This window comes from Tachysurus vachellii, chromosome 15 (genome assembly GCF_030014155.1).
Source record: "Tachysurus vachellii isolate PV-2020 chromosome 15, HZAU_Pvac_v1, whole genome shotgun sequence".
Classification (NCBI taxonomy): Eukaryota; Metazoa; Chordata; class Actinopteri; order Siluriformes; family Bagridae; genus Tachysurus; species Tachysurus vachellii.
The window spans coordinates 14799274-14817431 of NC_083474.1; the positions used below are offsets into that span (position 1 = coordinate 14799274).

Below are 18158 nucleotides of genomic sequence, written 5' to 3' on the forward strand. Positions count from 1 at the left end.
GATATAGTACAAAGCCCACACAAGCTTATTGTCAAGGTCTGTCTAAAGATAGGATAAGTAAACAGAATAAAGGAGTGGCACATAAAACCTGCACCTCCAGCTCTTAAATACGGCTTAGTGCCAGTGACGTGCGATGGACTGTCTGGGAGCTGAGAAGATCTTCATCAGTAAGTCTAACCTGGGTCACGTCTCTGCAGGCAAAATGAATACTCGCATGTCTCCTGAGAACGGTCACGTGGTGCAACATCTGTGGGAAATCACAAATTGAAACTCCCCCCACCCCTCATCTAAACTCACTCTCCTGCTCACTTCTCCTGCTCACAGCTCACTTCCTGCCATACTAGCTCATTCCCCCTCCTCCTCCTCCTCCTCCCTTCCTTCTGAAGTCTTCATGGCCTGCAGCCCAGACCATAAAGCAGCAATTTCACATGGTACCACTGTGTTACTTCTACAACACCGTTAGCACTACTTCCTCCTTGAGCCGTTTGCAAGAGAATCTATTTTACTGTCATTATATAAACAACTGCAAAATATAGAGTGCTAGTAGACTGTCTGGTTCTCCACATAGGCACCAAGTCAACACCAGCTCTTGAAAGCTCCTGCAGGGATCCATGATAGTTATCACATTAAACTTTTTTTAAACTTTAAAAAAAAAATGTTATCACATTAAACTTTTTTTTTAAGTCATTCATCTTCAGTAAACGCTTCATCCTCAGACGTTAGACCCAGAGCCAATCCTGTGAAAAACAACTGCTGTGTGATGGAAATACACCTGGATGTAAGTCAGTCCATTACAGGTTACTACACACACATTTACTCACACCTATCTATTTACCTTTGCTTATTCACAAACTGCCATGTTTTTGGGAGGTGTGAGGAAACCTGAGAAGCCTGATAAAAGCTACTCGGAAACACAGAGAATATAAATCTCAACATTGACAGTAACCCAAGCTCAAGATTTTACTGGAAATCGGTTAGCTATGAGGTAACAACACTTAGTGCTGTCCCATCATGCCACTCTAATAGGATATAAACATAGGAATTAGAGTTGATTTCAATTTGGAAATAAACAATAATACATTAGGGCTCTATTTTTTATAAGGGAGAAGATGAATTATGTTTGAAAAACTGTTCATTTATATAATCACAAACTGAATTAAAAGCAAATTCTCTAGAGATCCCCAGTCCCATGATCTGCATTTAGAGACAAGGCTCCACAGTTTGGTGTCCATGAAGCACATAATAAACACGCAACACAGCTCTGAGACACAGTGATCGATATGAAGCTTTAAACACAGTAATGTGGAGTACAGATGATTAAGTTCCAGCTACAGCCATCTGCAACCCATGCAGAAACTCAGCCACTTTTTTCAGTGCCACATAAAACTTGTTTTAACCCTGCACCGGCCTCTTGTGTTGGAAATTCTTCTCCTTACGTTACCTTAAAGATAAGAGAGGCTTTAATTCAGACAGCGTATGGCAGGAGTTCACAGCAAAATCTCTAGTGTGGAATTAACACTTACACTGTACATTTGTGTCCTGCTATTAATGCTCCACTGAGGATTTTGCAGTGTAGGGTGAAAATATTTGCTCTCTATAGTTTCTCCTTCTTTCCTCTCACTCTTGTTCTCCGCCTCTTTCTCTTGTTCTCCCTCCCGCCTCTTTTCTCCCTGAGCTATTTATACTGCAGCACCAAGACAGATCTATTTGTGGAAATAGTTGCACAGATGACTGCGCCAGGGTAAGAGCCAGGAAACCATTCTGAAGCGCTCTAAACTGCAGACGGCTGCATTTTTCTTAAAAACACAGCAAGATTTACAGGAAGATGTAAAGCGATACGCAAATCGGTCCCGAAGTCGGGACAGCGTTGGGGTGACTGGCTGTAATTTGAAGCATGCGGCTCACCTCTGCTTTGTCCTGCTCCAGTGTAGATACAGAACCCAACGACAGACAGCAGAACAATAATAAACTTGGACTTCTCCCTCCTGGTGACGCACAGCTGACTGTCCTGTTGCTGCCTCAGTCCAAAACTCTCCGCTTTCTCTCTAACAATCTCTGAGAATTTGGTGTCAGGGCAAACTCCAGCTGAAAGAGTCACTCTTTGTTTATTAATGTGTCACAGCCCCTGGGCGATGGCGATGGAAGCTCAGGGAAAAAGTGTGAGAAAGCCACAGAGATCATGGACCAAAAAGGGCTGGGGGAAAAAAAGGCACGGAGGAGGCGGTGAAATAGGAAGAGAAGAGAGAGAATAGAAAGATAGAGACAATTTATGGCAGAGAAGATCAGAAACTGACAAAGGAGTTGAGGGTGCTGTCAGCAATTTTTTTAAGTCGGGACTATATTTATTATTTTTGGCTCTTTTTGTCAATAAAATAAAATGTCTGCTCAAAGGGGAAAAAATATAGTCTCTATCATGCTTCAGGGTTAGAAAAGTGTAGAAAACACAGATGATATGCACCACCAACATTTATCTCATCACCTGTCAATCATGTTGCTTGTCAATTCACAAAGCACTGCCTTATTTGTTCTAGGTATGTTTTAGGTTTTTAGTTTTGGAGAAAACGCTGAGGAGATGCCCAAATTGTTTACACCCGAAATAATTGACTAGAGCTTTAAAGACAGGCTTCTTATTTAGATACAAGCAAAAGATGTTGTGTAAACGAGCAGGAAATCAGAAAAAAAAACAGAAGTCATAAGCAGTCATCTGCTGGCAGAACATAAGAATAAAAGCCATATGGGTGGAAAGCTTACAGCTGAGAAAGGGAGAAATAGAGATGAGAGAATGCAACAAGTGATAAGAAGAGAGGAACCGACCTCTGCCCCACCCAGGGTGTGTGCACTATGTGGTAATCAGAAGAATAATGGCCTTATGGTAATGTGGTTTACACTGTGGTGCTGTTATGAGCGGATGAATTTACACAAAGCTTTTTCAGACTCTGACAAACATTTCATAGTATTTTATTCTAAATGTGACGTTGAAGTGACGTATTTCCCGTATCCTGAAAATCCTGTGTGTGTTCTGCTGTGTGGACTTCACTCGCTTCCAAGTGGTCCATCAAATCTGAATCCTAACTACATGAACACTTCAGTAAATCTGCATAAACGCTGGTCCATACCGACACACACGCACAACACACGCACAACACTTCTAGCGTTCCTCCTCACGCTAGATCTCAGTCCTGCTAATAAGGGGGAAGACATCTTTATGTGACATTTAGAGAAGTGCTAGTTAACCTAAGCACTGTTGTGTATGAGATGTGCTTATTTGTTAATTATCTGTACTGAGCTTTATTGAAGCTGGTTCTTGTCTGCTATGCACGAACCATGCAGCTAAACAAATAGGTAAACAAATCTGAATAGACCACTTTACGTATTCAGCTTCTAATGGCTTGACTCTAATGGGTACTGGATGACACTTCATGGATGTTCAGGATAGTCATGGAGAGTTTTTCAGGAGAGAATTAGAAAACAGAAAATTGTATTTAATGTTATAGAAAGGCTTCCTTCTTTCATATTACTTTTTTCAGTCAACATTTTGAGGTAGTTCCAGGTCCAGTCACAAGTCCTGAGGCACTGGAGCTCTACTCACTTTCACTTTTACTCACTTTTACTTTATATCGATTCAGTATGCAAATATGTCCCTGATGCATTAAAGATGAAGCCTGTAATAGTGTAAAAATAGGCAGCCACCATTAACTAAACAAACTGCAAGAGATACAGTCTCTAAATTTTCTCAATAATACAAGACGGCAGTTTTTGCAACACTACCTAAGCAGTAATATAACGGCTTATAACTCATCCGAGATGAATGCAAGAATCTTGATGGTAAACTCGGACAAGATGGGACAAGTAGAGGAACTAAAACATTCCGATTATCCTGAGGGCCCTGTGCCCCACAGCCACTCCCTTCAGGCTGTGCTTTGCTCCGTGGGCATGGCAAAGCCTGGCTATATCAGTCACATGCCAGCTAGAAATCCCAACTCCAGAAGTTAGAGGGCCACTTGGATGGAATTGCTGCGGCTTTAATCTCCTCCTCCTGGTGCTTAGAATACTCACAGAGCCTTATAAGGGCAGGTCATGCTGTTCGAAGCAGGGCAGGGGTTTCCCATAAGAGTTCCAGTTCCTATCCACTGCTGAGTGGATGGAACAGCTACCTTCAGCTAAATAGAAAAAAAAAGACCTCTATATAGAGGATCTGCTACAGAAGCTAAATGTTTAATGAAGCTGATGTATCAGAACTGTAGCCAGATTTTTATTCTCTCTCTTTAAATTGGGTTCAGACGAAATAGTGAATTACATCCAGGACGCAGCAGCTCCATGTTCTCTGTGTGTTTCCTTGCCAATAATTTACACTGGCATTTAGATGCAACTGTAACAGCTGGGCTGAACTATCAAACACAAGGCACTATTTTGTTCATATTTCAACAGTCTGTTTTACTTGCTGTGCATGCGTACGAAGATGAACACTTGACAACTGCTTGATAATTATCATTCACACTGTTATCATTCATTGTCAATAACTACTTTGTCCTGATCAGTCTCTCTCTCTCGCTCTCTCTCTCGATCTCTCTCTCACACATAAACACATACACACACAAACAAAAAACACTCATTCACAAATTTAGAGTCAACAATCATTCTTGTGGCACATTTTTGGGAAGTAGGAGGAAAACGTAGAACACTTTGGAAACCGACACAGACAGTAACCTAAGCTCACAATCCATCAAGGGCTCCCTGGAGCTATGAGGTGACAATGCAACCCATCGAACCTCATGTATCGTTAAATATATTAGGAAATACGTGAGGTCAAGGCAAGGCCAAGTGTTAGTCAGAGGACTTCGTCACTGTGTGCTGTATACAATTTTTATACTGATTACAATAAGGCTTTGTAATTAGACTAAATTCACACCATTTGCATTTATGCCACTAAGGAATAGGTCAAGTGATTTCTATTGTAACACATGAGAACATTTACCCAAGAAATGGAATAAAAAACAGATTAACTTTGACAAAAGAATGTACTGAAGGTCTGACACACAAGTCTTATTACAAAAAAACGCTATGTCGGAATTTCCTTAGCCAAAACCCAAACCATAGTCAAGTTAACACAATGTAGCTGCAGAGGGCTCTGACAAGGGCTATTATTACTCCACACAGCCACATATCAGTAGTGGGTCATTTGGAATTACTCCCAGTTGGTTAGCAGACAGATAGAGCTAATAAAATCATGACAACAATTGACATACCCAGTCATTCCAAACATTGCACCCATAAATACCAGCGTTCCCATGGGAGAGGAGGAAATAATCTGGGAGTCATGATGATCATCTGCTCCATTCTTTACGCTTAGCACAAAAATATTACACACAATACTGAGAAACAATCTGGTGAGACTGGGTGAAATACGCAGGAACAGAAATCAGTATAATGTGGTCCTATAGAGGCGTGTGGTAGCCTAATGGTTATGGTGTTGGGCTACCAATCGGAAGGTTGTGAGTTTGATCCCAGGTCCACCAAGTTGCCGCTGTTGGGCCCTTGAGAAACCCTCAATTGCTCAGTTGTATAGAAATGAGATAATGTACGTCGTTCTGGATACGGGGCATCTGCCAAATGCTGTAAATGGACTGTATGGAATGTATGATGAATGCTTTAGGCATACTGAAAGCAACAAACAAAGCTTAACATGCCAGAACTCAGCTGTGCACATACCACCGTTATCTGGGTACCGATATCTTTTCAATCAGTTTGCATGTAATAACATACATACTGTTTGTGTAAAAGGCCCACATTTAACTCCATATAGTCTTTCTTATAATGCGCCCACATATCAATCAGAGCAGATCATCAATATGAGCTAAAGGCTGATCGTTGCTCTTGAGATTTCACCTATTCTGTAGCACAAGATCAACAGGCTTCATCAAACAGGTTCGGGGGCTTTTTAGGGAAAATGAACAGTGTGTTCTCTCTGAGAATAAGCCCAGGTATAACTTCATATAAAGTGATTAATATTCATATTTAACTAAGTATGAAGTAACAAAACATTGCTGTAAAATGTCTCGGGCAAAAATAATCCACAACACAACTACTTAATACAAACGCTGAAGATCTGCTTACTCCACATGATTAAAAAGCTTTCTTACAAACTCTGAAGAAGAAAAAAAGTCAAATCTGTGTGAAACTCTCAATTTAGTAAAAGATTCACCGAGTGAAACAATGTTCATGTTTGCTGGAGACTTGGAGTTGAATAGTTGAACAGTTATACACTCTTTAGTTCGGTTCACTTTAAACACCCATACACACACTCGGCTGGTCGAACCTAGTACCATCTTTGCCCGCTGGTAAGTGTTCTTGTAAAATAGGAAACAAGGTATTTTAAAACTAAAAAGATAGTAGGAAATTTTGCGGATTCCTGTAAAATAACTTACTAGGCTGACCTGCTTCACCTGTGTTTTGGCAGCTGGTCAAATTTTTCAGCACTGTTTGCTTTCACCTGGCAACCTGACACGATTTCTATTCAGCTTTTTATGCAATAAAACTGGTAAACATCTAATATGTTGTTATCTTTAACCATACTTTACTAGGTACTGCAAAGTACAGTCCTTACTGGCTAATTAGTTCAGGAGCTAAGGTAAGTAACTAACATTTTAGAAAATAAGTTAAAATCTAGGCATAAATACAATGACCAACTTTACAAGCAAGACCATTACATTAACGCAGTTGTCTTAATAACCAATCACGTGGCAGCAGCACACTGCATAAATTCATGCAGATACAGATCAAGAGCTTCAATTAATGTTCGGTAAAGAGTAAGTGTGATCACTGGAACTGACTTGGCATGTATGTTGTTACCAGGAGGGATGGTTTCAGCTTTTCAGAAAAGTGCTGATCTGCTGTGGTTTTCACACAACAGTCAACATAATTTACACGGAACGATAACAACAAGCATGAAGTAAGCAGCAGTTCTGTGGGTGGAAACAACGCATTGATGAGAGAGATCAGAAGAGAATGACCAGATTGCTTTTATGCATTGCGCTGGGTGAACGTGCAGTTTTACAGATGTTCCTAATAAAGTGGACAGTGAGAACTATGCAGTATTTGTATGCAGGTATTTCAGGCTTAAAAACTTAAAGACACATCAACTAAGGACAAGGACTAGACCAAAGACAGAGCGGCAGATACAAACACTGTGGTGTGAAAGCACTTCATTTTTACATTTTTCTTGAATCGTACAGTTTCGGTATTTTTCCCTGACACACTCTGAAAGGCTCTTCACAAGCTCCAGCTCTACCCAGAACTAAACAGAAGAGATCTACTACTAAACCTCTAAAAAAATCACCACAATCAGTGAAGACTGTTAAAACTGGAGTCCACACTCAACAGCTTTTATCACGCTTACTGTGGTCAGAACTGTCGACTTTATCTGAGTGGTGGAATAAACCAGATTAATGTTTAACCCAGATCTGCATGTATAAGAGAGTGTGAAACTGAGCATGTGCGCAAAAGATAACGTTTTACCAACTAAACATGTTATGGTGCGATAAGGGTGTTACATCTAAATGGGATGCATTTCAATACTGTATTTACACACGGACAAAATTGTTGGTACCCTTCCATTAAAGAAAGAAAAACCCACAATGGTGACTAAAAAAACTTGAAACTAACTAAAGTAAATATAAATAAAAAGTAGCATGTATTCGTGTGCTGCTATACTTAATGTTTTTATGATACTCATTACAAATCACATTGAGTTTCACTGATTGTGCACAGACTAGCAAAAGAATATATGACTAGCGCAATACGAAAATGTCGGATAAGCAGTAGAAAATGAGTGAGTGAGAGAGAATATGAAACTAATTTTTTTTTAATAAAATAATTAATAAATAAATAAATAAATACAAATATGAGTCCCACAGCATTTTCAGATAACAGTATAATATTGTGACGTTGCACACATTTACTAGCCTCTAGTAGCTATTCCCCTGCCTGCCTCCACTGCTCCATCGCTTCTTGTCCGGCATCATTACATGTGATGTAAAGGGTTAGATGAGTAAAGGATAACCTATGCCACAGAGGTAATCAGAAAAGCCTGTACGTGTGTGTGTGTGTGTGTGTGTGTGTGTGTGTGTCCTGAATGTGCACAAGGACCTTAAACCCCCAGGAACTGCAAAGTCGGATTCTATGAGCAGGTATATTTGAGTGTGTGGGAATGTAAGGCAATCCTCATTTAAAAGAAGTAAATGAGGGATGATTAAACTCACGCTGAACAATTCCACAAGAATCAGGGTAACAGATCCAAGAGCTGTGAAGTGGCAGCTAAAGCTCTAGTGCTTATAGTTTTTATTCCTGATATGGAACTGAATTAAATCCAAGGGCGTTGCCCTTCAGCTCTGGGAAACTTTCAGTGGAAAAGCCACAGCTAAATCGAGAGAAGCTGCAGACCTAACAATGACCTAATGACGTGCCAAGAGTTTTACTCATTCCCCTTACAACTGAATCCACATACTGAGAGTTTCTCTTTCTAATGGTTGCTCATTCTGTGTTTGTCTCTTTTTTCTCTCCCCCACTCTTTCAGTGGAGAACACAGACTTTGTCTGTGTCTACCTAGGAAATGTCTATGGTCTGTTGACCTTTCAGTTCTTCTGAAAACTGAGACATCATACCGTAAGTCATGAGCCACAACTATCCAATTATTAACAAAAATCCTACACCCTCTATTGCTGTACAATCACAGATGCTTCATCTCTTAAGATTCCCCTGAGACAGGAATTATAATAAGTGTTGGTGAAGTTGAACTGAAAGGGTTGGCAAGGCTTAGGGTCAGTCCTTGGTACTTCCTGTTGTGTAGGTTTTTGAAGCAGGTGTGTCCCCTCCTCTCCCCATGGACAGTAATGCATTGACAGCTGACATCAGAGGACAAGATTTCTTTCATTATCAGTCACTGGTCTTTACCTTGAAACGAGCCTTATCGCTAGTTTCGACTACATTTTCAAGTCCTGAATCATTCATTCAGATACATTTTATAAACATCTGACAAACACCAAGTAATTAGAGGATAATGAATTAGACTACACAAGCAGTTAAGTGGATGAAACATAGTTATTTCTTTTGTCTGGCCCTGAGGAGGTTCCTGCTGCTAGAGAACACAGCTTTCTGCTGACAGAGATCTGACATAGGTTCAAGGGACAGCTGAAAAAAACCTTCTGCTCTTTTTTTAAACCAAACGAGAGTCTTGTTGCTCTTGAAAGAAAAAAAAATAGTTAGCCTATAGCCATGCCTAATTTTGCAGCTTTGGTGAAATGTATACATTCAGCTCCAATGCAAATACTGAATGACATCACCTCTGTGTGTTGATTGCTGAGTCATGATATTAGAAAAGAGCTTAAAAAAAAGAAAAAAACGATTAGAACGGATTGTATAGAAAGCTATATTAAAGATTATATTTTGTTATATTGATGTGGTTCAAACTATCGCCTCATTAAAAACACGATGTCTATAAAGTGTTCCCTGTCAATACTAAACAGAAACATTCATTCATTCATTCATCTTCTACCGCTTATCCGAACTACCTCGGGTCACGGGAAGCCTGTGCCTATCTCAGGCATCATCGGGCATCAAGGCAGGATACACCCTGGACGGAGTGCCAACCCATCGCAGGGCACACACACACTCTCATTCACTCACGCAATCACACACTACGGACAATTTTCCAGAGATGCCAATCAACCTACCATGCATGTCTTTGGACCGGGGGAGGAAACCGGAGTACCCGGAGGAAACCCCCGAGACACGGGGAGAACATGCAAACTCCACACACACAAGGCGGAGGCAGGAAGCGAACCCCGACTCTGGAGGTGTGAGGCGAACGTGCTAACCACTAAGCCACCGTGCCCCCCTAAACAGAAACATCTTTCATACAAACAAAAACTTAATGTAACTTAAACTTAAACAAAAACTTAACATTACATGCCTTTGCATAAGCGGTACAGTTGGGTATTGGTGGTTCAACAGTTAACGATCAGGGTTACTGATCAGAAGGGCAGAGGTTCAAGCCTCAGCACTGCCAGCCCGCTGATATCGTGACCTTGAGCAAGTCCCTTATCCCTCTCTGCTCCAGGACTGCAGTATCATGGCTGACCTGCGCTCTGGCTCTAGTTTCTTAACAAGCTAGGCTGTGTAAAGAAAAGATTAACACTGTGCTGTAATGTATATGTGACAAATAAAGGCATCTTTTCTACTATGTGCTGTTTTTAGCTCCTCCATTTTTAATGAAAACGTAACTATTTCTCCTCATTCATATTCGTCTCTTACTGAAGTGTCATGGATGTCTCTGTGAACTGGGATTAAATATATGAAGATCGTCTCTTGAAGACATTTCACCTTACATGAGTGACATGACTGATATTCTGTCTGAATCTACAGTCTGGGGTAAAAAGAAATCAGCCCCAGTCTTGCTTCTTCATACCATCTTTGTCTTTATTCTGCTGTGCATCTTGTTTCACAAAACTCTAAAATGTTAATAACAAATAATCTGACGTGTAAGTCGAAAATAAGACCTAATAACGATTGTGTTTTTTCTTTGAAAGGGTGAGAAGGTTATTACTGCTTATTAACTCAGAAACTTGGACTTATCTCCAAAGAAATGATACAACATGTCTGGTTTGTTCATGCAACAGTGACAGCAGAATGTCAGCCAACGTGTTGCTCAACACCTTTTCTTTTTCTCCTTAGGAAATCCGGCTTCTCGCACTCCCAGTTCTTTAAGACCAGATTGTAAAAATGTGACAGACGACAGCGGTGAAGCCACGGAGGTGAAATGACAACCGCACGGAGGGGAAGTGTGAGAGGACACTCAAGGACATGACCTACTTCCAACCTTAACAGGACTTCCAACACTCTCTCATATAATCATGACAATCCACATCCTAGTTCTTAGGGATAGAACACAATAAGCATGAAAAACTAACTCCTCTGGGGTTAGACTAAGGAGTAGACTTGGTATCAGCTGCTCTACTACCCACTGCTGTGCATGTTTCCATAAGCAGATGTTAGTGTAGGTCTGTTGTCACGCAATCTCTGAATAAATAAATGTCCCACAAGAACCAGAAGGGCACCACGTGTACTTGTGCTGTCTCACGACCAAGCCTACGCGCATGCGCACTTGACTGGTGTCGTTAACCGAACAGACAGATTTCTGTTGCTCGAATGTCCCAATAAACTACAAGTTATTTGTAAATACAGCTCTTCTGTATACAAAAAATAATATCTGGGAACTGGATTTCGAAAAAAAACTTAACCTTAGGTGTAGAAGGAAACCCGCTAATTGAACGTTTTGGTGTTGGTTTGTGTTTATTTTTATGTTTTAGGTTGTTATTGTGTATGAGGTCCATAAGAGGTCCATAAGAGGTCCATAGGAGGACTATATGAGGTCCTCATACACACAATATGTCTTTAAGTCTTACCTTAAAACTCCTTAAATCGTCCTTTAAAGCGTTTCTCCAGACTCAGTGTCTCAATACACTGAACATATCATTGTGTTAATTCACGTGAAGCTCAGACGAGTGAAAAAATGATGTTATTTCCTGTCAAGACCTTCTGCTTCTTCTTCTGCTTCTTCTTCTTGTCTATGAATTAATGTAGGTTACGACGCTCAGAAATATGTTAGAAGTTTTGTCTTTTAACTGCAAAACAAAGCAGATGGTTAAAGCTACTGGTCATTCATTATAGCTAGCTGTAGTGGAGAATGAGCTTTAGCTGTGAATTGAGAAATGTTATGAGATAGACAGACAGGCCACCCCACCCCTTTCAATCCATACACCTAGTGACAGGAAGTTCAGACAGCCAAACCCACGACGTGTACGTGTGTGTGTGTGTGTGTGTGTGTGTGTGTGTGTGTGTGTGTGTGTGTGTGTGTGTGTGTGTGTGTGTGTGTGTGTGTGTGGGAAAGACTGTACTTTTTGCTTGCTTTGCTTCTGCACTATTTGATTGACCCTGCCATCTAGTGATGAGCACTGATATTGCATTCTAAGTGAGAATTCATAGAAAACTTATTCACATTTCTAGCAGACACCCTTTTTCCCAGAGTGATTTACAATTTATTTCCATTTATACAACTGAGCAATTGAGGATTAAGTGCCTTCTCAAGGACCCTACAGCGGCAGCTCGGTGGACCTGGGATTTGTACTCGTGACCTTTCCGATCTGTAGTCCCAACACCTTAACCATGGCACACACAGCCCACTATTAGTGTCAGAGCATGAATTATAGAGGTCTTTGGCAGATGTGTGAAAGCATATTTTGGTTAACATTAAAATTTGCGTAAACACGTTGGACGCGTTAGAAAGACACACACATCGCATGTCAAACACCCCTCCAACAGGACATACTGGTTCTTAACTGTTGACACTGCTTCAGGTTTTACCCATTCATTACATATTCAGTTACTGTATCCAACCACAGCTCTAAGTGTATAATTCTTTAAGCTCATTCATTGACAGTAACCTTACATTAACATTATCCGTAAGACGTATTGTCCTGGTCATCGTGGCAGTGGATCTGAAGCCTGAAATACAGGATGTGATGAAGAAATACACCCTGGATGGAATACCAATTGTTCACAGACATTTACATTGTTATTTACTCCTTAGGGCAATTTATTGTAGCCAGTCCACCAAATTGGGCTGGTTTTGGGAGTTCAAAGAAATTAATTTATGAAACTTACTCATTCATCATGAATAAATGCTTTATTCTGGTCAAGATTGTGGTGTTCTGGAACTTATCCCAGGAACGTTGAGGCAGGAATGTACCCTGGATAGGACTATGATACTATGAATAGACTATTTACTGAATTTGCTGTGTATTCCTTTGCCAGATAATTGCAGAGAGGTACACATAGTTCAGAGCTTTAATTTTGAACAGTGTGACACATATAGTACACAGGGAAAAGCGTTAACTGACAAACTGCACAGCAAGAGATGGGCTGCAGTCAATGATCTTGAGAAAGTGACCTCTATTATAGTTTTACCTGAAAAATGAGTGAGTATGGCTGCAAATTGCACTAAACAGCACTGATGTCCCAATACCTGCACATAAATAAAGTACAGTATGCAAAGAATGTAAAGGCTTTAATTTAAGAAAATATTTTAAACATTAATACAAATTGCTCTTGCAGTAGTGACATCATATGCTCAGAAGTCCATGCAATGTGATCAATCCTGCATCTAAGCCATACAAACTGCCTTGCCCAGGCTCACAGACGGCGTGAGAGCAGCATTAAGCAGATTCGGGTAGGCAAGCCAAAGTAGGAGGAAAGGTTGTATCCTGTTGACAATGCAAAGTTGGACAGACAAGCTGTACTTCAGGGTGTGTACCTGTCTCCTGTCACCGGTCAAGTGGAAATGGGCATTACAGCCATTGTTCCTGTCTTGATAGCTCATTCAGTAATAGCTTGAAGAGTAGATTACTTTCTTTTTTTACCCTGATGCCATGCACATGCACACACAAACATACACACACACACAGGATGATGTGACCTTGGAGGAATGTCAGGAAAAACTTTCAGCTACACTGCATTCCAGATACGCCCCTCCTTCAAAAAAAATTCGTACAAGCGCTCCCTAATCACTGTATGGGTTTTTTTTTATTATATAACCATGATGGAACTTTAATAATGAATAATTAACGACACCATTTGATTATTGTGTTTATGTCGATGCAGTAATATATTAGCTGTGTCATCTAATGCTGCAAACTACGTAACAACTATAATACAGAGAGTGTACAGCACAAGCTGGCAAAAGGTTTTAACATAGTTCCATGCCTAATTTTCAGTCTTCTACTGTTTTGATATTTTAAAAAAGTTGTTCCATTTTTTTTATATCAGCCAAATGAATTAAAAAATTTTTAATTAAAAAGCCAAATGAATCTAATCTTTCATGTAGTTTATTCATGAATCCACAATGCAACCAAACCCCAGAAACAATTTCATTTCATTTTAATTTTTACTTTTTTTTTTGCATTTTATTTTTACATTTAAGACAAACAAGAGAAAGTAGATGCTAATATCTGTATTCAATGTCTGGTTATTTATAAAATTTGCATGTTAATACTAACGAGAAATGAAAAAAAAAGAACTTAAACTGGAATTCAACACCTTGTGCCGGTTACACTGATGTAAGGAAATCAAGCAGGCAAATCAGCCTTGGGGTAATATACATTTACAACAAATATAAAATATAAATATACAACATAGATTTTTTTTTCTTCTTACTTAAACAAGTGGCCGCTCAGTTTTTTTTTAGAAATCTTATTGCCTCACTTTAAACAAATTCCAGTGCAAGGGATTTTGAGGTCAGACATATAACACATAAAAGAGAAAGCTTTTTATTAGAACACATACATGTCTGAATAATGTTTTTTTCTGTACTATTTTGTTACTGTCTTGGAGCGGTACAGGGTGCTGACTGCTGACTGAACAGGTGAAAAAGGTTAGAATTGATATCCCAGATGTCACTAATTAAACTCTAGTCCCTAATGTGGAAAATTCTACTGTTGTTCCCATTCATTACCACAGCAGCAGAGCAAGTACGTCAACAACTTATAAACATCCAGTTGCTTTAAGTTGTCAGCTATTATCACACTCCTTTATATATAGAGTCATTAAAAGAACTAACATAATGCCTCTACCTTGGCGCAGCAGTTACAGTAGCTCTCTCCATTCTTCCCGGGTGACAGGATGATCTCTCCTGTTGGAACCAATTGAATCTTCAGCTCCATCATCTTGTCTGTTTCCCTGTATACCTCTTCAGCACACACGCCACTAACACTCCTCTGTGGATGCAGGAGATACAAAGCTCTTTTCTAAAGCCAGCTTCATAAACTTCATACAGTGTAGAGGTGAAAGTGAACGTGAGCGAGTTGTGGTCCTGTGGTGTCACCTGGAGGCAGTGAAAGAGCCAATGTGAATTTCCTATATATAAGGCGAGGTGGGCGATATGGTGGGATGTCCGGGACTCTTCCCGAAGCCAGCTTTGCTGTGTAATTAATGTTCCTGCTAGCTGAGCTGCTTTGGACGCCGTGGGTTTGCCGTCAGGGTTTCCTCCAGCCTCCAGCATCCTGTCCTCGACATTCCCAGATTAAATGCCACAGGAAGGCATTTTGTTTCCCCTACATATTTTGTATGGTTTCTTTAACCTATAGGTATGTTTTCTCTATTTTCGGACAGAACCCATTAGTTACAACCCATTATTTGTTTTTGAGTTATTGAGGTTCGGACAAAAAATGCTACCTATATATCAGAATCAGAATCAGAATCAGGTTTATTGGCCAAGTATGTTGACACACACAAGTTCCAGCTGGATGTGACTCTCAAAAGTACAGACATAAATAACACTATACTATACAAACTGTACAAGACAATGCAGACGATGAGATACAATATAGATAGAATGAGTATTAAATATGAATAAGAATATGAACGATAAGTTATGTACATAAATTGTGGGGGTGCAAATAACAATATTGTGCAGTATTGTGCCTTTTGTACAATATATAGCAACAGTATTGTGTGTAATATATACAGATGATTTGATGACTGACAGTCCTCCTGATAATGCAGTACTTATAGATATGAAGCAGTGAATATAATTATGGTGATGGTATTATTATTGTTAATCAGGGTGATTATTTATTTATTTATTTATTTATTTATTTTCAACCATCTCTACAGATTTTACTATTATAAGGCACTTTGATATGGAAATAGGAAGGAATAGTTAGATAAGATATATTGTAGCCAAGAACTTTTGTGACAGTGGGGCGTTAATGTTTTCAAATAAACATTCCTCCTGACCTTCAACCTGACTCTGGCAGGCTATTGACCCAGACATTCCTGTTTGTTCCTGAGCAGCATGTCACACCCAGCCCATGCGATTAGACGCCTCTTATTATATTATTCTTCAAAAATACTGATAAATTATACATACTGTGACATAGAAAAGAATTCGAAACTTCAGTTTGAGTCTTATGACATATTGATAGAGCCGCTGCATTAAATAATTAGCTACATTTAATAGATATTATGTTAGAAAAATAATCTAAAAGCTGCGCTGGATGACTTTTCAGTTTGTAAAAAAAAAAAATTGATAATATACTGTGTGTGTGTGTGTGGGTGTAATTTGTTCATGGTGGTACCTATTATTGCCAGCAATAGGTGTGTCAGTAAAATATAGCCGGATTAAAAGAGGAAAAGACAGACACACATCCTATGACCTGTGACACAGCTGAGACTTTCAGGATCCCTGGGCATCAACAGGAAACACCAGTCATGGTGTGTTGGCCCTCAGTACCATAATAGAACTTGTCAGAAACAGAGATCAATAGTGTACTAAATAATACACATGTAAATGTTTGTCAACACAAATGTACACTTTATGAGCAGATTATTGTTAACCACTTGTTAACTGGGGCTCTGTTCATTCATTTGATTCTGAAATGACTTTTAATCAAATTATACAAGTTACGCAGTGACTGTTCAAGATAACCTAGGTATTTAAATTTCGCAAAGCTTTAAATAGTGTTCAGAAGTAAAATGGAGGAAAAAAATACCATCTGTTGAATATGACATGTCATCCATCAAAGACAGCGTATCTTTTGCAGGAAGAAGTGCAGTGTGTGCTTCCTGCCCTTTCCCCTCCTTCTTGTTTTCCTTTCACATGCCTTCTAAATCTACGCACACAGATATCACCATTGGCCAATCTTTCCTTTCTAAAGTCGGAACAACTGAGTTATCTCCACCTCTGTTATAACTCTAATATTAAATTATTCTGCAATAGCAAAGTAAAAAAAACACACACATAATACAACCATGACGGTTTACTGTGCCTCAATTAAACATCTTAATTAACGTAGAGACATACCACAGCAGATCATTTATATCTGTAAGATAAGTGAATAAAATCTAATTAGAAATCAAAATATATTTAAAAGTATCTCATTTTTGTTGCTACCATATTGGTTGCTCCTGCTATACAGTAAGGCTTCATTGTAAGACCTGACACGGAAATTTATAAGGATTGGCATCCTGTTTGTAAAGCTGTCATCTGAAGGGAAACCAAGGAGTGCAGTTGTATCCAATGATGACAGATGAGGGGCAAATCTACACTGTATACATTTATATTACTGTCATTTAGAAGACACCCTTATCCAGAGTGACTTACAATTTATTTCCATTTATACAACTGAAGGTTAAGGGGCTCAGGGACCCAGCAGTGACAGCTTGGTGGACCTGAGATTTGAACTCATGACCTTCCAATCTGTAGTCCAATGCCTTAACCACTAGGCTAGCCCTAAAACTACATTTACACCTCTGTCATTTAGCAGACACCCTTACCCAGAGTGACTTACAATTTATACAACTGAGCAATCGAGGTTTAAGGAGCCCTGCAGTCTAAGCTTGATGAACCTGGGATTCAAACTAATACCACTACTTTATACATAAGGGCAGCTTTACATTTTCAGCATTTGGCAGACACCCTTATGCAGAGTGACTTATATTATCTTATTTTTTTTTACAGCTGAGCAATTGAGAGTTAAGGGCCTTGCTCAGTGGCCCAACAGTGGCAGTTTAGTGGGCCTGGGATCAAACCCACAGCTTTCTGATTGGTAGCCCAACACTTTAACCACTAGACTACCACATAATAAAGAAGAAGTAAACAAACAATCTACAGCCGTTGTATTTCCATGATCCTATTCCACATCCTTTATTGGTTTTTGCATATTTTCCACAGGAAAAATATGCAGTAGAATTGAATGAGAGCCATGATGATTATTTGACTGGAAGCCCAGGGTAAAAAAAAATCCCTGTTTAGTGTTGGTAATCAGTGAACCAGTCATATGTCCAAATGGTGCTATAATGTAATTATGAATTAATGAATGAATGAAATATGAATATTAAATTACTCCCTGGCTGTCAGCCCCACATATAGCGCCATCTGCTGGTTTGTTGTGTATGATTTTAACGCTTCATCCCTGTTCATTGTTTACCTCCATAACATTCATAGTATCTATAATGTAATGCAGTGTCATGCAATATTATGAAAAATAATATAATGTAAAATAATATAATATAATGTGTTCAATATGCGTATTATTTACCGTACTATA

General features: G+C 39.4%; 1 protein-coding gene across 3 annotated transcripts in view; it reads right to left on the bottom strand.

The window, feature by feature from the left end:
- Positions 1–14960, bottom strand: part of myo1cb (myosin Ic, paralog b) — a 44638-nt gene extending 29678 nt beyond the window's left edge. Inside the window, exon 1 of one of the 3 annotated variants that reach the window (XM_060888081.1) lies at positions 14682–14960. In XM_060888081.1, the coding sequence (XP_060744064.1) occupies positions 14682–14774 (93 nt within the window). In that variant the 5' untranslated portion in view covers positions 14775–14960. Of the gene's footprint in view, positions 1–1905; positions 1930–11459; positions 11781–14681 lie in introns of those variants that run through there. The other 2 variants (XM_060888083.1, XM_060888084.1) reach the window with 2 other exon arrangements.
- Positions 14961–18158: the final 3198 nt, after the last annotated feature.